This window comes from Polypterus senegalus, chromosome 2 (assembly GCF_016835505.1).
Source record: "Polypterus senegalus isolate Bchr_013 chromosome 2, ASM1683550v1, whole genome shotgun sequence".
In the NCBI taxonomy this organism is placed as follows: Eukaryota; Metazoa; Chordata; class Cladistia; order Polypteriformes; family Polypteridae; genus Polypterus; species Polypterus senegalus.
Window position 1 is genome coordinate 287,544,143 of NC_053155.1, and position 26,035 is coordinate 287,570,177.

The following is a 26,035-nucleotide window of genomic DNA, read 5'->3' on the forward strand; positions in this document are numbered from 1 at the left end:
TGTTACTAACCCTCCTCTATTCTGCTGTTATTCTCAGTATATTAACATGGTACTTGGTGCCACATTTGCACTGCTAAGCTGCTCTCCTACATTTGGAAAAGTCATCTCAGGTAAGGAATCTTGTCTCTGCTATTTGCAGATGACGTGGTTCTGTTGGCTTCATCAGACAGTGACCTCCAGCTCTCACTGGAGCGGTTCTCAGCCGAGTGTGAAGCGGGGGGATGAGAGTCAGCACCTCTAAATCCGAGGCCATGGTTCTCAGCCGGGAAAGGGTGGAATGCTCTCTCTGGGTTGGGAACACTTTACTGTCTCGAGTGGAGGAGTTCAAGTATCTCAGGGTCTTGTTCACGAGTGAGGGAAGAATAGAGCGGGAGGTTGACAGACAGATCGGTGCGGTATCCACAGTAATGAGGGCACTGCAACGGCCCATTGTAGTGCAGAGAGAGCTGAGCTAAAAGGTGAGGCTGTCGATTTACCAGTCAATCTACACTCCTATCCTCACCTATGGCCACGAGCTTTGAGTAGTGACCGAAAGAGCAAGATCGCGGATACAAGTGGCCGAAATGAGATTTCGCCGCAGGGTGGCTGGACTTTCCCTTAGAGATAGGGTGAGGAGTTCAGTTATCCGGGAGAGACTCGGAGCAGAGTCGCTGTTCCCCCGCATTGAGAAAAGTCAGTTGAGGTGGTTTGGGCATCTGGTCAGGATGCCCCCTGGACGCCTCTCTGGGGGGGTGTTCTGGGCATGTCCCACTGGGAGAAGGCCACGGGGCAGACCCAGGACACGCTGGAGGGATTATATATGGCCTGGGAACGCCTCGGGGTCCTCCCGGAGGAGCTGGAGGAGGTGGCAGGGGACAGGGAGGTCTGGGCTTCCCTGCTTAGGTTGCTGCCCCCGCGACCCAACCTTGGCTAAGCCGTGGATAATGGATGGATGGATGGATCTCAGGTAAAGGAGAACTGGAATTAATAAGACTGAAACAGTCTCTCATCAGATTGAATGGCCCAGCACAGACTCCACTATAGAATACCCAGAAGGGTGTAGGTGGCTTGTTGGCCAAAGTCTCCAGGACTGTGACTGTGTCTGGCTTTGTCTTTGACTTTTTCTACTAAATTTTAATACGCTCTGCTGTCAACTGACAGACAACGGACAGATATTGTTGGTTTCCATTTATGTTAGTCGGTTTCTGTTTTGGTTTCTGTGCATTTTAACAAATCTGTGTTACTAATTCTGCATTTAGTAATTAGTATAATCTACTGTATATTTGTATTTTACCTAAAAATTTGTTCATGATGCTCAGTGCCTACACTCAGTGAAGAGTCCTATGCAAAAATAAGTTGTATTGTATTGTATAACAACCTAATTCATTCTATGCCATATTGGAAATATGTTAGGCTAGTCATAATGCTGATATTGACTAAAATAATAAATATCACTGATGTTTTTCAAAGATGGCCTTGTACACTTAGTATTTAGCACACAAATGACAAAATCCACAGAGGCTGGTGATCATGGAAAATTTCAGTTAAATCTTTACGTACATCTTAATGATCTAGGAGTGTGGCATTAATTATGCAGATAATACATACCTGGTGCCATTTCACCTTCAGCGCTGGATCTCTAATTGATTGACAGTGTTTGTATATCTGCTGTATCACACCTTGATAGTAAACCATTGCAGAGTCATAGTTTCCAAGAAGGGCATATTCCCTGCCTTTTTTTGCATTGTCACAAATCTCATTCAGATTCATTCTAGAATGCAAAGAAAACAATAACATCTGCCCGTGTCGTTCAAACACAGGAAAATTGAAAATAACCTGCAGATAATACATACCTGGTGCCATTTCACCTTCAGCGCTGGATCTCTAATTGATTGACAGTGTTTGTATATCTGCTGTATCACACCTTGATAGTAAACCATTGCAGAGTCATAGTTTCCAAGAAGGGCATATTCCCTGCCTTTTTTTGCATTGTCACAAATCTCATTCAGATTCATTCTAGAATGCAAAGAAAACAATAACGAAAATTGAAAATAACCTTTAACATATGTATTAAAACTTACATTTAATCATTCAAATGAAATTCTTGATAAGTATTTAGGATAATGGAGTAAGAAAGGTATAGTTGAATCAGTTGTTCTCAGTGACTTCACTCTATAATATGGGTACTTCTTATCATTTGCAGTACATCTAATAATGTTAAAGAGAAACATCAATCATGTGTTTTCGGTCTTGGTTTCCCTACTTCACTGTTGTCCTGTAGGTGCCCTCTTTATGACACTTAGGAAAAAGCCTTCATCAGTTTAATAAATTATTCAATGGTTCTATATTAATGAAGAATGCCAAGTTCAAATAAAGAAAGCTTACAAAGTAAAGAATGGGCTCCTTTATACAACAATGCCTGAATTATTTTAAAGCTGTGTGGAAATTTGTTATTATTCAAAACAGAATTAACTTTCAATCTGAAGTGGTTTGATGTCTGTTTTTTATTGTATCTTGACATTTGCTGAAGATGGGAACCATTTAAAAAGGCAAACAATGTGTATTATTGTGTTATATTAACATAATAATATTATAACTCACAAAATGTTATACAGGATGTCAAAAACTGTTTATGAACTACTTGTGTATGTATGTTATTGAGATATACAGTATGCATAAAAATTCTACATGAATTTATTATTGTAATCTTAGTCTGCTGTCATGCTTCACTCCAAAAAAGGCCTTCATACAGCTTGTTGCAGGGACTACAGCGGCTGAAGCGAGCAAGTCTTCCCCCTTCCATCCTCACCATGTTCTACAGAGGCACCATTGAGAGTGTTTTGACCAACTGCATCACTGTCTGGTATGGCAACTGCAGCATATCCGACTGCAAGCGCCTGAAAAGGAGAGTGAAGACAGCAGAGAAAATTATTGGGGTGCCTCTCCCTTCACTACAGGCCATAATTTTACACACACAGTGTTCGCAAGGCCTGCAGCATTGTGCAGGACCCCTTACACCCCTTCATTTGGACTTTTCACACTACTGCCATTCAAGAGAAGATACTGCAGCATCAAAGCCAGATCTGCCAGGCTGCAGGATAGTTTTTACCCCCAAACTGTCAGACTCCTTAACACCAAGCTGCTACCTGGGATCTTCCACACAGCCTCGACCACCTCTAAAAATAGAACTTTTATACATGGAAGCCACTTTCCTGCAAAGACGAGTGTGCATGTAGAAAAAAACTGAAAATCTCATACTGACCTTTAAGTATTTGGACACTCTTGATATCCTTCTGCTGTGAAACATTCTGACCTGTCATTGCTTACACTTGTCTTAAACAACTATTATCACACACTGATAATTTCTGTATTATCTATTATTTATTATATTACATATCTATAGACTATATTTATGTATCTAGATTGCAAATACCATACATTGCATCAATGTTCATATTGCTAACTACACGGCAATATTGCTGCTATTTCTTTGCACTTCATGTTGTTACACTGTGGACCCTGAGCTTCGCAATTTCGTCTATCTGTATACCTGTATATGGTAGAGATGACAATAAAGTTCACTTTGACTTTGATATCTACCAACAAAAAACAGGCAAAAAATTTACTAACCATTCTCTTTCTCTTTATCTTATTCTTAAAATGAGAGATTCAGCATGCACTATAAAAATACTGGGAATTGGTTTGTGGCGCTGCATTCTTTTCCCTTGTGGCTTAGTTACAGCACATAATGTGCCTTTTTTTGTTTCATCAGTATTTTCTTAGGATGCATATACAAACTATGCACCAACATCAAGTGCTGATTAATATTGTAAACGTTGGCTACATTTACACTACTGATCTGAGATATAACTCCAATTTTTAAATAAATCTGACACAGGTCAGATTTTGGAATGAATACCCAATATGCACATGGTCAGCATTTTTTTAGGTAGGATACAGGCCACTTATGAATGATGAACTGACTTTTGCTTCACTTCCAATTGCTTATATCTGACCTCTGTTTATATAACCAGATTTTAATTTAAGGATGTGATTTGATTATGTTATTTTTGTGCATCATGTAACATGCTAAAACAATCAAAACAGTACTAGCAGAACCAAACATGTGATCCATGTTTATGCCGTATCTGTGTTGTAAGTCACAACACATGTTTAGTGCACATATACCACATAAGCTGCATGTATATGTATAAATTCAGGCCACATCTAAGCCATGTAATGTAAACACAACAGATATTGGATCATATTTTATGATCAATACTGATAAAACAATACTGATTTAGGCACTAAGATGTGGTATTATATGTGTGGCCTTTCAAAAATCGAATGTTTTTCTATGACAAAAAAAATGTCAAGCAGTGTAATCAGTTAAATTCATACTGATGTCACATGAGCAAAAGTTCATTGAAATTGTATTTGCATACTTGGCTTATTTAGCATTAGGCAAAGACATTGCAGAGCCTGAGAAGATTCATTCTTCAAAAAAGGAGCCTACACTAGTGACTGGACAGACCCTCCAATTGCCAACGTTGTTAAACAGTTACTGCGCCAGTGGACAAAATAAATTATGTGCCTAAGGGGTGTCCCAAAAGTAATTACTCTGCAGGGTCTAATATAACAGAGAGGCTCTTGAAGAGTCTGATATAACAGAGAAGTCATAAAGAATGGAGAATTACCAGAAAACAAGGATAGTTACCTCAAAATGGAGGGTAAAGGCAAAGGGCCAGCTCATGGTAAAGTCAGGTCCTGTTGCATGTTATGATAATGAAGATGGCAAAGATGCTTTAATTATGAATTAGCTGCTGAAGATACAGCTTTCACAATGCATTCCTCACTTAGTACATGATTCCTCGTGTGGTGCCAAAAATAATCCAGGGCTTGGTTTTAAAGGACATTCTCTGCCAGCGGCATATTGAGTTTGGAGAGGAGGCGAGTTGGGTAAAGGCTTGCCTATCAGAGACATAGTGTAAGCAAAGCATAGTGAAAGAGAAGAAGCTGAAAGGGAGAGTGTTTTAACAAGTAGGAATTCTATTGTACTCTGTACACATGGCAACACATCTACTAGGAATGTCAAAAGAACAGATATTTTGTTGCCAAGTTGACATCATACTCCCAGAAATACAACAGTACTAACTTTTTTATAGTATCGGGTACACAATATGAGAGTCTACTCAGTACTGCACTAAGGCATTTATTGAATTGAATTATTGAAATAGGTAGAAAAATTAGGGCGTTGGCACAATCATATGTAAAAAAAAAAAAAATAGTTAAAACTACATATGAAAATTCCTCACAGTGGTGATGCTACAGCACCATATTAACACATGTCAAAAAGTAAAACAGCAGAAGTCACATCTGGAAATGCTTTGTGTTCAAGACAGGAGGATTTCAGAGAGCAAGACAAAACACACTAACACAGGCTTTTGTTATTGCCACTTTTACCTCATTACGGAGTTTGTTCAGAAATACTGTAGATTCATGTGTTCTTTAAGAACATTGTGATATTACTGATGACATGCAGCCATTTAACATGCAGTGTCACATATTTATAACAGGAAATTAAATGACGGAATTATTCACTGTTTTTTAATGCAGTGTCACACACAGTCCTAAAAAAGTCACAGAAGCATTGCATTCAATCTCATATTGAAAGTCTGCAGATGTCCATCCAAGCATCCATGCATTTTTGAACCAGCGTATACAGCTCAAAGTTGTGGAGAAAATTTGCAAGCATCCAGAATCACACATATTGGACTGTGGCATGTTGGAGGAAACTACACGTTTTAACCAAGTGGCTAATTAGCTAATTTACACAGGCAATAAAATGAGCTGTTTCATTTCTTAATACTTAAATAAAAAGTATTTATTGTTTAAATGTTTTGAGGCACAAGGAATATCTTACTATTGAAAAAACATGTACTGTGTTAACAGAAATGCCTAATCGCCAAGACGCCCATACAGCTGGCAGAATTGCTAAAACACCATACCTCATGGCTGACTACTCACCTGCAAAGGCTAAATTTGTGTCATTCTTTTAGTTTCTGAAGGATAACTAATGTTCAAGAGTATAATCTCTAAAATGTGACAAATTTAGTGAAAGGGCACATATGTCATATTTTTTAAAGGTACAGTATATTGGTGAATGGGATGCAGTCTCTCAGTTTGGAGTAACTGAACATAAGCAACATTAGTCAGGTTAATTTTCTGGATTTGTACATGGACATAAACAATAACTAAATATAATGCATGTAAACACACCTAGACTATAACAGAACAATGGGCTATTTTAAAATAATAGATTAATGTAATATGATTCTTGAATTCATACAGGAAGCCTTAACGTTAGGATAAATTTAAAAAAAGGAGGAGTAGATTTAAGAAATGAAAACACAAGGGGTTTGTAACATTTGAAAATTGTATCAATTTGACTCATTTGTTAAACATTATTCTTCAGTAAGCTTCTGAACCAGCTAATGTTGCAAATGTAAATCTTACAATAGCAAATGTTGCAAACCTAGCAGAAAGATTCTCTGACGAACCTGATTTTAAACCATGTACTACAAAAACAGCTTTAAAGAGTTTGTTTAGATGAAAATAGCCTGAATAATCGTGGAATTTATTCATACTTGTTATTACACTGGGAGAATCTCTAAGTCTATCACAAACTAAATTTAAGCTCTGCATTGTATTTGGATATTTATGGATGTTAATATTTAAATCGATGATTCCCAACATTGGCCACACATCCCACTGGAGAGCAATTCGATTTTTTAGGGGGGCAATTCAAGAATTTAGGTACAGTGCATTAAACAATTTATAAAATCAAAAAGCAGAAATTCACTGTTAAAAATAATAGAAAAAAAGAAACAAATAATTTTTATTTTTATTTTTTACAGAGATATTTATATATTTATATAAACATAGAAGGGATGGTGAAGAACCCTTTAATTTATGATTTTACAACTGGCTTGGGTTTTTCTGCTTAGAAATCGTTTTCACCATTAAAATAATATGAATTGTAACAATTATAAAATTTTGCATTATAACAAAAATATAAAATGATCAAAATATTACAGAAAAAGCTATCATTAAAGTTATTTTATTATTTATGAATATCACATCTCCTATATGTTTTCAAAACTGTATTTGCTGTATTTTCATATTACTTCATATTATATATATATCTATTTTTTAACAATTTCTTAGCGATTTCTTTGTCAGTACTTTAACTATCCTTTCCCTCTTTTGTTTCCATGTTCTCTTTACGCTTGTTTAGACCAAATTAATGATATTATGGGCTTCCTCCATGTGAGTAGGAGTTCACTTTTTGAATAGGTAATAATAAGAATAAGGTATATGTTACAGTGGGGGACATCATGCTTTTAGAGAGGCCTAGGTGGGGCATGGCCAAAAAAAGTTTGTTAACCACTGACTTAAATGATAGTTGTAACTACCTGAGTCCACAGTCTTAACTATTAATCAAAGCAAATTATTACATTTTTAAAGTAATCCTGATATGAATCCTTTTGAAGGTTGTCATGAACAAAGAGTTCTGTATACCTGGCCATGTTGATCTCTCAAGGCAGTATTCAAACAGAGCCAATGCTTTCATTTGTAAATACAACTAGTTGTGCTATCTGTCTAAGATAGGCTGAAATCTAAGTAATCAATGTAAACCTCAGCATTAACGTTTGCAGTGGACCATCTATTGTAATGTATTTTGTAATGCATGTAAATAATAAAAAAAACTGTTATTCCAAAAGATGGTGCATCAAAAACATTTGCAGTAATAAAATGCATTTAACACAAATGTTTTTGAGGTGCCATCTGTTAGAATGACAGAGACATAGCAACTGGATGGACACAAAGATACACAGACGTTTGTCCTTTTACTAAGATGCATGCCTTGCCAGATCCAATAGAATATATGAGTCTACTATAACAAACACTACACAACATAGCTCTCAAGAAAAATCAGACTTCCTTAATCTCTGACTGATAGTCAACTTATTCTTTTTTTATAATGCACCTTATTTACATGCCGTGAATACACTTGACTTAAGCATTCATATTCTTTCTCTGTACGTTTAGCATTCATTTGGTTGATGCGCTTGCTGCTTTCTGACTGAGCAGATCTTCTTTTCTCCACCCTAGCGGCCTGCTACATCTCTTCTTCCATCAGCATCTTCTCGCATTAAAACTAAATAAGTCAGTGTTTGTGTTGCAATTACGCACTTAAGGCAGATTGAAGACTTAAGAATGATTTAAGATATGAAGAGGTAGGGGATATGACGGCAAAGGTGGTAGGGATGAGAACGGCGCCCGTATACATGCACCTCACGGCTGCCCTGCTGGCCGCTGCTAAGAGTTAATTCTACAATAAAATAAAATAAAAATAAAAAGAGGAATAACCTTGGAGGTCAATCATCACCCTGAAAGCAGATATTAGACATCACGTAGTATATATGTACCAAATATCAGGCCAATAGTTCAAACGGTTTGCGAGCTACAGATGATTTAAAATCCTGGACAGAAAAACAGACAGCCACGATAGCGTATTATATAAGATATAAACACAACATAATTTACGTGATGACACATCATGAGCTAGTGCTGAAGCCCATCCAATCAACCAATTAAATGAATTATAAAGCAATATCTAGAGGTTGGTCTTTTATTCACATCTATGCTGTGTGGCACCCCAGTTACCTAGTTATTATTAAACAACAACAGAATGATTCAACAAACAGAAAGACAAGTAAATAAATTTGGATGAACAAAACCCTTAACATCACACTGTAGTACTAAAATTGATTGACTTATTTACATGTTGCATCATTGCTGGCCTTTTTCCTGGGAATGGGACACAACATGCAGGCTTACAAATATCTACAAAAGATGCCCATGATCCTTAAGAGAAGCCTAGTATCCTAGCTTATTCATGACTATGATACATTAAAAAAAGAATAATAATCTTAGTTACATATGTTGTATAATATGTATTTTTCTATTACTGCAATTTAAAATGTATTATTTAAAACATTCTTAATTATCTCAAATAAAATATAACCCATGTTGAAAGGAAAAAGGAATTTAAGTGAATTATTTATATCAAAAATTTCTTGCCATCCATTTCCCAACCAAATTTCAAAGGTCAGGTTCGTGGGGTGGAGCCGAGCCTAGCAATCCCATAGGTGTTAGTCTTGTACAGCATGCTATTTCCCTTTTCAGCTGTGATGCAGCAGTGCCTATCACTGTGCCACCTAAAGTTATATCATCTAAACTGAGTTGTTAAATCAAGATTATGAGAGCTAATTCAGGACTAAGTCATAATGATGAGATATTAGGTTGAAATTGTGAGATACTAATTAGTAATTAAGAGAGAGAAAACCATAACTAGGAGATTTAAGAGAGAATTATAAGTTTTAAAGTCATAATTCTGAGGTATTATATAAAAATTAAGAGACTAATTTCAAATTAAGAGACTGTAAATCACAATTATGAGTGACTAAATGTAAATTAGGAGATTCTAATTTTACAGAATGTGATAGAACGCTATAAATATGAGATGGTATGTCAAAATTATGAGATACTAAGTTATAATCTAAATTTTGGGATGTGATTTTTTTCTTTACTTGGTAGAAAAATAAAGCTTGGTAAAAAAGTAATAATAAAAATGGCATGATATCTATTTATTCAGTTTCAAAGAAAAGTAGATGAAGTGTACTACCCTTATGTACATCATCCATATTACTACAAGGAAAAAGGCAACATGGCATGTCTAGATTAGACTACTTGTATTTTTACATATTGACGTTTCATGTGTTTTGTTACATTGCTCTAGGGCACGGGTGTCGAACTCCAGGCCTGGAGGGTTGCAGTGGCTGCAGGTTTTTATTCTAACCATCTTCTTCATTAGTGACCAGTTTTTGCTAATTAACTTCTTTGGCTTTAGTTTTAATTAACTTGACTCAGGCCCCTTAATTGTCTCTTTTTTTAATTAGCAGCCAAACAATAATGAGACACAAAACAAGCCGGCATGTGACCAGCTCACCTTTGCCCGTCACACAATATCTTAAAATAAAGAGAGATGATGGTCTCGGTAAGGTTGATCTTTCAGATCACCAAAACATTTTACTGAACAGAAAATCAAAAGTTTTGGAAATGTCTGCTGTGGCAGAATGAGAGCAGCAACAGGCCACAGAATTAAATAACGAGCTTAATTCACAGCAAGAATCAACTTCTCATTAATAGATTGGTTGGAGTTTGAAACACCAGTTTGGCTGCTCATCTGTTGGCTCGCTTCACATCTCATTACTGTGTGGCTGCCATTTCAAGAAGAAACGAATCAATTCAGAGGACTGCATCCTTAAAAACAGGGCTATTAAAATGAAGGGAAAAGGAGTTAACTGCCAGTGAAAACTGATCACTGATTAGGAAAAGGGTCAGAATGAAAACATGCAACCACTGTGGTCCTCCAGGCCTGGCGTTTGACATCACTGTTCTAGGGACAAGGCATATGCCCCCTGAATTGTCTACATTTCCTCACACCCCTAATATTGGATTAAACAGGTTCAGAAACTGGATGAGGGAGAGTTACACATTGTGTTAAGTGTTCATTAAATTTAGTTGTCTATTTATAGAGTACCGTCAGAAAGTATTCAGACCCAATCACTTTTTACAAATTTTGTTATGGTGCAGCCTTCTACTATTTTCTCCCTCATCAATCAACACTTAATATCCCAGAATAACAATGTGAAAACAGGATTTTAGGAATCTTTGCAAATTTATTAAAAATAAAAAAACAAAATATCACACGGACGTGAGTATTCTGATTCTTTGCTATGACACTTGAAATTAAGCACAGGTGCTTCCCATTCTATTGCTTATTACTGAGATGTTTCTACACATTTTGAATTCCACCTTTATTACATTCGGTTGATTTCACGTGATTAGGTAAAACATGAGGTTGATGAAATTGCCTGCAGTTCTAAATGAGAGCAGTATGTCAAGGCACTGAACTGGGCAAGTTTTTCTAAAACAAATTCTGTGGCACTTAAGTTTCCCAAGAGCACAGTGGCCACACATCTTAAATTGATTAAGTCTGCAACAACCACAACTTTTCCTAGTGATGGATGTTCAGTAAAATCAAATAATTACAGCAGAACAAGCTTGTTGAGAGAGGTGTCTAAGAACCCAATAGTCACTCTGTCTGAGCTCCAGAAAACACTTCTGGAGATGGGAAAACATTTCAGAAAAACAACCATCACTGCAACACTCCACTAATCTGGGCTTAATGGAAGAATGGCCACAAAACACATAAAGCTGGCTTTCAAAAAGGATTCTCAGATTATGAGAAAAAAGACTATCTTGTCTAGTGAAGCAAACATTAAACTGTCTGACGTCAATTCTAAATGTGACATTTGGAGAACACCAGGCACAGCTCAGCGCAAAAACCATTCCAACAGTGAAACAGGGTGATGGCAGCATCATGCTGGGGGTTGTTTTTCAGTGGCAGGGACTGGGAAAATAGTCAAGGTTGAGGGAAAACTGAATAGAGCAAAGTACAGAGATATCCTTAATGAAAACCTGCTCCGGAGCACTCTGGGCCTCAGACTGGGCCAAACATTCACCTATCAATAGGACACTGACACTAAGCATAAAGCAATCCAAACACAACAGCGGCTTATGGATCGCTCTGTAAATGTTGTTGAGCAGCTCAGCCAGAGCACAGACTTGAACTTAATCGAACATCTCTGTTCAACCTGACACAGAAGAATGGCAGAAAATACCCAAATGTAGGTGTGCAATGCTTGTCCTTCGACTCCAGGCTATAATCGCTGCCAAAGATGCTTCAACAAAATACTGAGCAAAGGGTCTTAATACTTGTGTTAATGTTTTTTCATCTTTTTTTATTTGTAGAAGTTTATTTTTTTGGCTTTGTCATTTTGGATATTGAATGTAGCTTTGTAAGGGAAAAAATAAATAAAAATGATTTTAGCGTACAGCTGCAACATAACAAAATGTGTAAAAAGTGAAGAGATCTGAACAGTTTCTGAAGTTTCTGAATATTATGATTTCTGCACGTCCTGATCTTGAAGAATACCGAAATTCAAATTATATTTCAGGAATTTAAAATCTGGGACAAGAACATCTTTGAGGTATTATAGCTGTAGCCAAACCCAGGCAGCGTCTTCACTGGTCAAATTAAAACATTCTTATCTGTAAGTGTGCATTGGTTTGGTGCTTTTTTTCACATTTTATATGTTTTGTGTGAAAGATATTAAAATAAATACATAACTAATTTCTGAACTGTCAGAATTTATGATGTTGCACAGATCTTACATCTTTAAATTACTTTAGCTAAACTTAATCAACAATCCATTAACCATCACAGACAATGAAAACGTAATTTATGCAAGTTAACATGGGTATTTGTAATGTACAAACAGCATCCTGACATTCAAAAGAACAATATATAGCAATACTATTAATTTGGTGATTATTTGTTGAGGAAAATGACTAAATATATATATATATATATATATATATATATATATATATATATATATATATATATATGTCCACTTGGGATTAATAAAGTATCTATCTATCTATCTATCTATTTATCTATTTATGGTAATTTCATCCATCCACTTTCTGAATCCGCTCTATCTCGTGCAAGGCCGCTGTGAATCTGGAATCTATCCCTGCAAGAATAAGACACAAAGCATGAACAAACCCTAGACAGGACACCAGTCTAATACATTTTTGATGATACTAATCTGTATTAAATCCAAGCCTCGGATAATTCTTTTAACAATTTGTGGTTTTCTGCAAAACTAATCCAGAATGAATGTAAAATACTGGCATGTATCAGTACTGGCAATTGTGTGCCAAACCCCTGAATGAATTTTCAGCATTCTGTCAAAGGTCAATTAAAATACAGAATGTACTGAGTAATTGGGGACGGCTTACTTACGAACGGTTTCGTCTATTTATAGATATTCTTTATATACGGGAGAGTAATTATTTTTAAAAATATTATGTTTTACCTATTCCTGTATCGTTACTTTACAAATAATTGAAATAACTAGAATGTGCATGTAAGTTTTAGTATACTGTACTCACAATAGCACACATAAGTATTTGGTGATTCTTTTACTGGCATTATATCTGGTACATCAAATAAAACAAAGACTATTAATTTAAAATAACACGTATATAACTTCTAAAACGATTTAATAAATCCAAAATATTTCGATTATTAACTAACGACTTTAAGAATGCTATAATATGTTAAAATGAAAATGCGTTAATACCGGTACGAAATGTGGGGTAATTGTACTTTTGGTATTTCCTTACCACGAACAATATTATAGCAGTATAATATTAAAACAACAAATACGTGCGTATCTAACTTAAATAATATTTCAAGATGTTAACAGCTTATTATTCTGAATACTTCTAATGCAGATAAACCTTATTCTAATGGGAAGCCAATTTCAAATACTGAAACAAAAATGAAAAACAGCCACCTTCACAATCAATGACAGCTACAAAGCCAGCTGGGACTCACGGAATATGTAGTTGCATTCGCACATTTCTTTGTTGATATGCCCCTTTGCGAGCTTTAAAAGAACCACATTACCCATGTACCCTTGCAAATGATTACGCCCAAATCTAGGCCACACAGAATATCTAAATACAGATTGGCAACGCAACGTTCCTGCGCAAATTATTAGCGTCATAATTTCAGTTGCAAGTTGTAAAGCCTGCAGATAATTCACGCAATATTTGAAAACATTGTAATTACAAAAAATGTGACAAATTTACCTCACGCAGCAATACTGTTCTGTTTCCTGAAGCGCCGCAGTCCGTTAGTCATGGTGACATTGCCATAACAACGAAAAGACGCCAAAGATTATACAGTGACGGGGAGGAGACATTGCTGAGCTCAGGTTTGGTATTAGCAAATTAAATGAGCCGAAGCTGAATACACAATATAACAGGGGTATTGTAACTGCGTTAGCTGATGCATCTATGCCTACTGTTTTGCTTAAGCAGATTCTTATAAGCAAGCTGTTTACATTACCGTTTATAAATGAATAATGAGCTAAGTTATGAAATAAATGTGAAATATTTAGTGAATGTGAGTTTTTTAAAGAACAAAACACAATCCAGTAAAAAAAAAGTAAATACAATCCATGAAACTCATCAGTCAACTCCGACTCGACTCATAAAAGCATGTCTCACAACAGGCCCATCCAAAGGTGTTCTTCGTATGGAATAAAATAGTAAATAAAATAAAAAGTGTCAGATATATTACATCTCTAAATTGTCCTTGTATGAGCAAATCTACTGTAGGAATGTGCTTAAGTGTGTCCTGTGCCAGGGTTAATTCATGCCCTGAGTACACTGAATTTTATTAAACAAGTCTGATAAAGGATAGATGAATGAAGGCATTCCCCAACCTTTTCATATCTGTACTTTTTTTTTGTCACCATTATGTACTGTGAAGATGACAAATGACAGAGTTAGATATAAGGCAAGAGCCAACCTTATTTGTAGTACAAATAGTACAAATAAAAAGAGAATATGAAAATGGTATTAATTTTTAAGTAAAAATTCTTTATAGATTTATAATGTTGCTGGATGTTACTGGATATTACTCTTACTATTATGCAATATATTACTAGTTCAGTTTAGGTCAGTGGTTCCCAACATTTTTTTTGGTCATGCCCCACCTAGGCCTCTCTAAAAGCATGATGTCCCCCACTGTAACATATACCTTATTCTTATTATTACCTATTAAAAAAGTGAACTCCTACTGACGTGGAGGAAGCCCATAATGTCATTAATTTGGTCTAAACAAGCTTCCAAAGAACATGGAAACAAAACAGGGAAAGGATAGTTGAAGTACTGACAAAGAAATCGCTAAGAAATTGTTAAAAAATAGATATATATATAATATGAAGTAATATGAAAATACAGCAAATACAGTTTTGAAAACGTATAATAAGAGACGTGATGTTCATAAATATAAAATAACTTTAATGACAGCTTTTTCTGTAATATTTTGATCATTTTATATTTTTGTTATATTGCTAAATTTCATAATCATTGTTACAATTCATATTATTTTAATGTTAAAAACGATTCCTAAGTAGAAAAACCCAAGCCGGTTGTAAAATCATAAATTAAAGGGTTCTTCACCATCCCTTCTATGTTTGTATAAATAAAAATAAAAGTTATTTGTTTATTTTATTATTATTTTTAACAGTTCATTTCTGTTTTTTCAATTTATAAATTGTTTTAACGTACCTTCTTCATCTTCTTTTGGGTGCTCCTGTTAGGGGTTGCCACAGCAGATCATCTTCTTCCACATCTTTCTGTCCTCTACATCTTGCTGTGTCACACCCATCACCTGCATGTTTTCTCTCACCACATCCATAAACCTTCGCTTAGGCCTTCCTCTTTTTCTCTTGCCTGGCAGCTCTATCCTTAGCATCCTTCTCCCAATATACTCAGCATCTCTCTTCTGCACATGTCCAAACCAACGAAATCTCACCTCTCTGACTTTGTCTCCCAACCGTCCAACTTGAGCTGACCCTCTAATGTACTCATTTCTAATCCTATCCATCCTCGTTACACCCAGTACAAATCATGTAATATAGCTGGTCTCACTACCGTCTAGACCTTCCTTTTCACTCTTGCTGATGCCCATCTGTCACAAATTACTCCTGACACTCTTCTCCCCCAATTCCACCTTGCATGCACTCTCTTCCACAATCCCCATTACTCTGTACTGTTGATCCCAAGTATTTAAACTCATCCATCTTCACCAACTCTACTCCCTGCATCTTTACCATTCCACTGACCTTCCTCTCATTTACACACATGTATTCTGTCTTGTTCCTACTGACCTTCATTCCTCTCCTCTCTAGAGCATATCTCCACCTCTCCAGGGTCTCCTCAACCTGCTCCCTACTATTGCTACAGATCACAATGTCATCAGCAAACATCATAGTCCATGGGGACTCCTGTCTAATCTCATCTGTCAGTCTGTCCATCACCATTGGAAATAAGAAAGGACTCAGAGCTGATCCCTGATGTAATCCCACCTCCAACTTGAATGCATCCATCACTCCTTCCGCAGACCTCACTACTGTCACACTTCCCTCGTACGTATCCTGTACAACTCTTACATACTTCTCTGCCATTCCCGACTTCCTCATACAATACTACAACTCCTCTAGAGGCACCCTGTCATATACTTTCTCCAGGTCCACAAAGACGAAATGCAACTCCTTCTGGCCTTCTCTAAACTTCTCCATCAACATCCTCAGAGCAAACATTGTATCTGTGGTGCTTTTTCTTGGCATGAAACCATACTGCTGCTCACTAATCATCACCTCACTTCTTAACCTAGCTTCCACTACTCTTTCCCATAACTTCATGCTTTGGTTCATCAATTTATTCCCCTGTAGTTACTGCAGTCCTGAACATCCCCCTTATTCTTAAATATTGGCACCCGTACACTTCTTCTCCACTCCTCAGTCATCCTCATACTTTACAAGATTCCATTAAACAATCTGGTTAAAAACTCCACTGCCATCTCTCCTAAACACCTCCGTGCTTCCATAGGTATGTCATCTGGACCAATGGCCTCTCCATTTTTCATCCTCTTCAAAGCTGTCCTTACCTCCTACTTGCTAATCCATTCCACTTCCTGATTCACTATCTCCACATCATCCAACCTCTTCTGTCTCTCGTTCTCTTCATTCATCAGCCTCTCAAAGTACTCTTTCCATCTGCTAAACGCACTTTCCTCGCTTCTGAGTATGTTTTCATTTTTATCCTATATCACCCTAACCTGCTGCACATCTTTCCCAGCTCGATCCCTCTGTCTAGCCAATCGGTAGAGGTCCTTTTCTCCCTGCTTAGTGTCCAGCCTCTCATACAACTCATCACACGCTTTTTCTTTAGCCTTTACCACCTGTCTTTTCACCTTGCGCCTTATCTCCTTGTACTTTTGTCTACTTTCTACATCTCTCTGACTATCCTACTTCTTCTTTGCCATCCTCTTCCTCTGTATACTCTCCTGTATTTCCTCATTCCATCACCAGGTTTCCTTTTCCTCGTTTCTCTTTCCAGATGTCATGCCAAGCACCCTTCTTGCTGTCACCCTTACTACATCTGCTGTAGTTTCCCAGCCGTCTGGTAACTCTTCACTGCCACCCAGTGCCTGTCTCACCTCCTCCCTAAACTCAACCTTGCAGTCTTCCTTTTTCAACTTTCACCATTTGATCCTTGACTCTGCCCTCACTCTGTTCCACTTCTTGATCTCCAACGTCATCCTACAGACCACCGTCCTATGTTGCTTAACTACACTTTCCCCTGCACTTTGCAGTCTTCAATCTCCTTCAGATCAACTCTTCTGCAAAGGATGTAATCTACCTGTGTGCATCTTCCTCCATTCTTGTACATAACCCATACATTTTACCACAACCATGCCCATCCTTTTTGCAAAATCCACTATCCTCTGACCTTCTTCATTCCTCACCTTGACACCATACCTACCCATCACCTCATTTCCACTGTTCCCTTCACCAACATGCCCTTTGAAATCCACTCCAATCACCACTTTCTGTCCCTTGGGTACACTGTTCATCACTTCATCTAACTCACTCCAAAAATCTTCTTTCTCACCCATTGCATACCCATCTTGCAGTGCATATACACTAACAACATTCATCATCACACCTCCAATCTCCAGCTTCATAATCATTACTCTGCCTGACACTTTTTTCACCTCCAGAACACTTTTGACATACTGTTCCTTCAGAATAACTCCTACCCCATTTCTCCTCCCATCCACACCATGATAGAACAATTTGAATCCACCTCCAATCCACCAGGCCTTACTCTCCTTCCATTTAGTCTCTTGCACGCACAATACACCAGCTTTCCTTCTCTCCATCATATCTGCTAACTCTCTCCCCTTACCAGTCATACTGCCAACATTCAAAGTTCCTACCCTCAGTTCCACTCTTTATGCTTTCCTTCTCTCTTCCTGCCTCCAGACACGTCTCACCCCTCTTCTTCTCCTTCTTCTTCGGCCAACAGTAGCCCAATTTCCGCCAGCACCCTGTTGTCTAACAGTAGAAGTGGTGATCGTTGTTAGCCCGGTCGTTATTAAGTTGTTTAACGTACCTAAATTCTCGAATTGTCCCCCTAAAAAATCTAATTACCCCCCAGTGGGGCATGTGCCCCACGTTGGGAATCAAAAGTTTAGATACAGATAAGATATTGATGTTTCTCAATGTTTGTGGTAATTATTTCATTGTCCACTAGTACATATTTGGTGTTTATTTTCCTTGTTCTTTATCATTTTAGCCACTTCCGCAAAGTTTTCCCTCCTAACATAGGAATTAAAGAGTTCACCACAAAACAGACCCATTGTTTTATTCTGTAAAAATCAAGGTCTTTAGTTGGGCAGTTTAAAGTACTGATTCATGCTCTATGTTATTTTCTGCTTTATTTTAACAATACTTTACTTGCAAGTGTGTTCTGCACTCTTAGCTTATAAATGTGAAGCTTACCTTATAAAAATGAATTGAATTGAATTCTGATTAATAGAAATGACATTACTTCCAGAGTTAGTCCAACATTATGATCCCAGTATTCCTGTGTCCTTCCAATTTTGAAAGGTGTGCACATTAGTGCAATGAGAATCTATCAGGTCGCCTGTCATAAGCGAGTGTGGATGGATGTATGTAGGAATATGCTGTACCTTGAACTGACATAAAGTACATGTATACTCAGTCCCATCCAGGGTTGTCCCTACTTTATGAGAAAATCTTCTTGAAACTGCCTGCCTGTTTAACAAAGACATCCTGACTTTTGGTACCTGTACATATAAATTAGAAAATGAGATCATATATAACATTTCACTTTATATTTTGTTCTGCTTTTACCTCGTGCTCCCCAGTTTTTCAATTTTTAATATTCCATCTCTCTGTCTCTGTCTTTCTTCCTCTTGCCTTTACAGTCTGAATAACGTTTCTGTTAATTATCAGAACCACTAGGCTATAGCACCTTCTAGAAGCTCCTAGTCTTCCTGCAACCTGAACCCAGACACTCAGGATGGTATCCTTTCTTATTGCCCTTCTCAGTAATTACTATGACCCTGCATTTTGCTTCTTTAGCCACCTTAGTCCAGTCTGACCCCCAAAATTGTTCCACTATGCATCAGAGAAGCTCCACAAATACAGTGGTACACACCTACATCTGTGGATTATTCCTCTCTTCAGCTTTCTCATTTCAGTTTTTCTTCTGCTGTCCTTATATGGACTGGAATGTAAACAGTACTACACATTTATGTTTTCACTTCTTTCAGCTCTTGGGTTATTTGGCAATGCTTCTTAATCCAAGAATTTAGCAGTATAACCTTATATTGCTGCCCCCTGGAGGCTCCTGGATACGTGCGTTTCTGTTCAAACCATCAATCACACGCTGTGCATTCTTTGTTAATTGCTATGACTCTTCATCCTTCTAAGATAATGCATTCTTCTTCAATTACTGTATTTCCATAGTCCATATTGTTTCAGTCATGCCCATTTCAAATAATTCCTTACCCCCCACCCCACCCCGAGCCTTTCTTGCCTCAGTTTATCTGTCCCAGACCTTCTTTCCCACTCTAGATTACTTCCTTTCAAATTCAGTGTATGCAGAACACACACAAAGGTCTTACTTCTTAAGTGAGACCCCATATTGACTATCCTCATCAATGTCCTTGCAGCTAAGACAGATGTTATTTGCTTAGGCAACAGAAGTTACACTAAAGGTTGGACAGTTACACAATACCATACAACTTATTTTTGTATAGCAACAACAACAACATTTATTTTTATAGCATATTTTCATACAAATGATGTTGCTCAAAGTGCTTTACATAATGAAGAAAGAGAAAAAAGACAAAATAAATAAGAAAATAGAATTAGGGAACACTAACTAACACAGAATAAAAGTAAGGTCCGATGGCCAGATAGGACAGAAGAAACAAAAAAACTCCAGACGGCTGGAGAAAAAAAATAAAATCTGCAGGGGTTCCAGGCCACGAGACCACCCAGCCCCTACTAGGCATTCTACCTAACATAAATCACCTCAATCAGTCCTCATGGTGTTCAGGCTTCACATGGAAGAACTTAATGATGACGGTCATGTGGATCTCTGGCCTTTAATCCATTAATGTAGGGACATCACGCTCTGATCAGATGGTAGTGGCACAGATCGCCACCACAGAAAACCGGAAAAAGAACAGCAGAGAAAGTAGGGGTTAGTATGGATTATGGAGCAACCAGGAATTATATAAATAATTAATTGCATATACAGAGTATCAGGATTAAACTAAAATGAAGCTATGAGAAAGCCATGTTAAAATAATGAGTTTTTAGCAGTTTTTTAAAGTGCTCCACCATATAGTTTATTCCTATTGGCAAGCTATTCCAGATTATGTTTCATGTTGCGTTAGAGGTATTCGTTGCGTTAGAGGTATTTGGTTTTTTTTTGGCTTTGAAATTTACACGTAAATACTTTTTAAACTTACATTTTTACTGTAAAACTTCAGTGAAAACAATTTTTTTAATTCACTTTTCGTCAATATCGCTTTGAATTTTGATTCTGTGTTTGGACTTACATATTGACAATGCAACGCATAACTGCGTGAGTGAATATCGTTTCTTTCTCTCTAATGAATTCGACTTTTTCGAATCTTCATCCTTGTGATTTGTTAGTTGTCATAGAAAAAGCTATTGTAACGGGAAACTGTAAACGTTTTAATGCAAATGGCATATCAAGATCTCCTTTGGTGTCTAATGTAATCCACAGAAGATGTACTACATTACCATTCTCGTCGCCTGTGTAACCGATCAACAATTTTCACGTTAATTCGTTTGACTTCATCGTTTCTCTGTGCTAGGATTGCCTGTGTACTCATTTCTTCTGTTGATTCATCAATAAGATTTTGAAATAATAATTCTTCTTTTATTCGGAGCTTAAAGTGAGGAAAACGTAAAAATGTATAAGAGCTGAGAGCGCAGGAACTGTGTCTGACAAAAGCATTCACATGAATCAGAGGTGAGTGGACCGTGGGAGTGGTTGAGAGGAGGGTGGGATTTCACAAAATCTCTTGGCAAAAGTCTCATCTCAAGATTTTCTTTTATAATAGAGAGATGTCTTCATTTTCCAGCATTTTTAAGATGGACAATAGATGTAGTGGATAGTTTTGTAAGGCATGTTTTAAATGTTATGCTAGTGTCAAAGATAATAACTAAAGTGCATGCTGATTCGGTAAAATTGATGGTCATTCCAAGTTAAAAAGTGGCAGAATGTCATTGCACCTAATAACTAACATTTCTGTTTTCCTGTATTCAGAGACTAGAAGATGTTATCTATCCACTCCTTAAACTCACTGACACAATTATTAAGGGTAGCATTGGAAAATATCATTAGGTCTAAAAGAAAGGTAAATTTGGGCATATCTGCATATGAGTGAAAATTAATTTTATGTTTCTAATGATTTCCCAATGGAAGCATATAAATAAAAAACAGTAATGTTTTATGTTGCTTGTGTGTGGGTTCAAGGTGGAATTAACTGCACAAAGTCAGGTTCAAGGCCTATGAGGTAGACACCTAAAAGCAGATGTTAATGGCAAACTAATTCTCAGTCAGAAAAGTGTCAGAATGGAATTTGCTTCAAGAACCAAATCTGGGCAGGTCATCTGTCCATAATAGGGGCCAATCTTGCACATACAGTACCCATACTCACATGGAGCCCATGAGGAAACACTGAATAGTTTGCGTCCCCAGAATAGATAAAGTAGCTTCAAATTGATGAAAATATAAAATGGTAGACTTCAGCGGTAATAGCATGAACTTCATCCTGTGCAGATGGAACATCATTTCTAAAAACTACTGATAATGTATTTAGTAGAGATAGTGTAGGGCTGCGTCAATATGCATCTTCAAAGGAAAAAAAAAAAGGTTAAAAGTATTTTTCCACACTAAATACAGAAAAAGGTTAAAGAGACAACATTTTCAGCCATATAGCATGAAGGCTAAACAGCCAACTGTTTCAGCATATGTACTAATGGATCTTCAAAAACAGATGAATAAAAAAGTCTTTAAAAGCAGAGTTTACTGCATTCTTTATCCAGGCATGAATCCATCTATAACAGTCTCTTAAACATTTTACTATATCGCCTTATAAAATATAACATTAATTCCAATGACTAATCATCTGTTATCTGTTGCCTCATGTTAATTATTGATGGATACTGTTGAAAAATATAAAAAGAACTGTCAATAAGGATTTCATACTATAATAGCACAGTCTTAATAGTTTCTCCACACTATTTAATCATTAAAGATCTGTAGGCTGCTAAGCCAGTAATGCTGTTGTAATTGTCTATTAAAGCACATTACTCTAAAAGCATACTGCTTCTTCAAAATACAATACGAATACAAAAACAACAAACTGAGTCATCTGCCAGTTCTCATGTTATTCACTCCCATTCTCTTTTTCACATATCCTGTAACTAAAATGGGGCTGATCGCTCTAATACGTGTATGCCAATTAGGGATTCATTAATAATGCAGATAGCTTTACACAGTGCAAAAGGTGAAGGAGCATCACAGTATAATAGAACCACTGGGGTTGAAATTGTTTAATTGGTGGCTTGCCGATTGCTCCATGCTTGTTATGTGAGAAGCAACAGTGCAATGATACACTGAGTGCTGTTGGGAAACGGCCTGCTAAAGGGCCTGGCTACATTGCTGGATGTATTGTGGAAAAATGTTATTCTGAAAGGGAGACATGCCACATGATTATCATGTTGCAGTTGAGTAGGCAGCACATATTACACAGAAGTTATATTTATAGCACTAAATACCTTGAAGAAAAGAAAGTTGAAAGAGAATACTACCCTCCTCACCTAGAGGCAAAGAAAAATAGAACCTTAACAAAGTACAGTATTGTGTAATTAAGCATTCACATGCCTTAAAGAAACCTTCAGAGCTCAGCTAAACTCCACAAAAGTTTATTAAATGTATGTATTAATAAAAATAATTGTCCTTGCTCAGTACATTGCTTATATTTTGTTGCCCTTTGCTAAGTCTGAATAAGAGACGATCAAGGGTGGTTATTGTACTTAATTTGTCTTGACGGATCTCATTAAAAGGCTTTCCAGATATGTTACTGTGACTTATATTCATTTGATTTTGCTGAAGATTCTTTTATCAAGGAATATCCATTAAACATTGGTAAGGACCATCTCAGAAGAGACACACGTAGGGCACACTCAGGTACACCTCACTCATGCCAAGCCAGTTTAAACTTACCAATTAAATGGACAGCATGCTTTTGACATACAGGAGGAAACTGAAGTATGAGGAGAAAGCCCATGCACATACTGGTAGAACATGGAAATACCATACAGAACAACGAAGAGGCAGGTTGCTAAAGCCGTGAGGCAATATTTTTAACAGCTTCCCATTAAAAATATCCTTCCCATCCATTCACTGAACCCACTCAATTAAACTTACTACATTGAGAGCAGTGCATGCACCAAGCCTGCATGAAGTACACAAACGACACTAATTGAAATGCTTTCACATTTACTCATACTGGATCAATTTAGAATTGTCAGCTAACCCAACATGTGTGCAGAAGGAAAGCCAGTGGGTCTAGACAAAAGTCATTGAGCTGCACAGAGCATACAAACTTCTTATAGATTATAACGAACCAGAATTCAAACACAATCTCCTAGATTCTTCATGGAAGCAGCACTAAACACCATGCCACAAATTATTTTTTTTTATATTTGTAAAAGTGTAAATAAGGAAAATTGCAAGTTATGTTCTCAGACTCATTAGTCACTGTTCTTTTAGTTATATGTAGTCAGTCATTTTATAACCCATTTAGTCCTGAACAGGTTCACAGAGATCTGCTGAAGCCTGTCCTATATAGCATAGGGCACAAGGCAGGAACAAACCATGGACAGGGCGCCAGTCGTTCACAGGGCAAGCACACACACCCCCAACCACACACTATTTAGTCACCTATCCTGTCTTACCTGTCGGGGACCTTGAGAAAACCCATGCAGACATTGGAAGAACATGCAAATTCCATGCAGGGAGAATCTGAGATGTAAACCCTGGTCTCCTTACTGTGAGGCAGCAGTGCTACCACTGTGCCATCCAATTAAATGTAGGTCTTATCTAAATAGTAAGATTTCCATTCATTTTTTTTTAATGATTAAATTATCCCACAGTTATGCCATAATGCAAGCTAAAAATCTAAAGGCAAATTAGTGTAATTTTCTTGTTTTAGTCAAATGATTCTTATTAAGATAGTAAGATTTTTGTGGTGTCTAATTGAAGTATACTGTATAAAGAGAGAGATGTGCAATATTGTATTTCTTTGTCTTATTTTTCAACATGTTATTAAGATCAGTAATCTTCCCTACTTTTAAAAAATTCACTTGCATTATAATTTTTTTTAAATTGAAATTAGGTTTGGTTTCTGACCTTAACAATTATATAATTTTGGTATATCAATATAATATATTCTGTCATTAATCAGGATACAGTATATCTGACTAAATAAGACACACTAAGAAAAGGTTTTTAAATTTGCCAGCCTAGAATTTGAGCTCATTTTGTTAGTGGCACACTGTGTAGCCATGCATGAGTTCCCAATTTTGCACCTGCGTGTTCACAGCTCAAAAAGCATGACTTTGTGTCAGTTGTCGGTTGACATGCCCAAATTAAAATACACACATGATCCCAGCCAAAATGAAATCTTAAATTAATGTCTTAACCCCATTAACCAAATATGCTGCTTGACCTGGAACCGGTGATTTTCATTTTGAGAGATAAATGCTAAGGTGTCTATGCCAAAACTTCCTCAGAATCTTAAACTATTAAAACCTGCTATGCTGTAATTGTGTCAGATCACACACCCTTTACCTTTAATCAGTGTATGTCCCGATGTTGCTACTGTACATTACCTGTGACGTCGGTCCCTACCCTGCAATTGATATCACATCATATAAAAGAAACTGCACTGAGTAAAGTTATACTCTGTAACATTCTTTACTCTGATTTTATCATTTTCAGTTTTTACTTTGTTCTGTTTAGCTCCAGTTTATTGGAGCTTTTTTCCTCTCTTTCCTGACCTGAATTAAGCTTTGGATTTCCCTGACTTCAACGACATTTTATTTACTGCCTTGCTAGTTTTGACCACTGGATGGCAAACGTATCTTTTCTAGCTAAAGCCCTTATCACTGTACACAACGTTTCCAGAAATTTGCAGAGTTCATTTTCAAAAAATCGTAGGGAGTAGGGGACAATCATGGTGCACTACCATGAACCTCAGTCATATAGTTTGATATCTTCTGCAATCTGGTCAGCAAGAGCCAACAAATAATGAGTCTTCAGTTGGATTATACACACAGTGAAGCACAGAAGAAAGAAGGAGAGTTGGTGTTTTGGACTACACAAGCAGAACTGAGGCTCCTCTGTCTGACGATTTGTGTGTTCTGCTAAAAATAGCAAAAATAAATTGAATTCAGGACCAGAAGATGAAACACTAGTCATCACACTATGTTCTTAAACCAGGAATTCAGGCCAATCTTTAGGCAAACCAAATCAAAACACTGAATCTTATTTAGAACTAGCAAAATACCCGCGCTTCGCAGCGGAGAAGTAGTGTGTTAAAGAAGTAATGAAAAAGAAAAGGAAACATTTTGAAAATAACGTAACCTGATTGTCAATGTAATTATTTTGTCACTGTTATGAGTGTTGCTGTCTTATATTTTATATATATATATATATACACATACATACATACATATACATATACTGTATATGCATATATACGCATATATATACATATATACACATATATATACACATTCACACATACATATATACATACATATCTATATATATATCTATATATATATCTGTA

General features: G+C 36.8%; 1 protein-coding gene across 2 annotated transcripts in view; it reads right to left on the bottom strand.

The window, feature by feature from the left end:
* The window catches only part of katnal1 (katanin p60 subunit A-like 1), a 47,105-nt gene extending 33,204 nt beyond the window's left edge, over window positions 1-13,901 (bottom strand). The window contains exons 1-2 of one of the 2 annotated variants that reach the window (XM_039745725.1): window positions 13,837-13,901; window positions 1,833-1,995 (exon numbers count right to left, since the gene is read on the bottom strand). In XM_039745725.1, coding sequence (XP_039601659.1) covers window positions 1,833-1,994 — 162 coding nt within the window. In that variant the 5' untranslated portion in view covers window position 1,995; window positions 13,837-13,901. Of the gene's footprint in view, window positions 1-1,587; window positions 1,750-1,832; window positions 1,996-13,836 lie in introns of those variants that run through there. The other variant, XM_039745724.1, reaches the window with a different exon arrangement.
* Window positions 13,902-26,035: the final 12,134 nt, after the last annotated feature.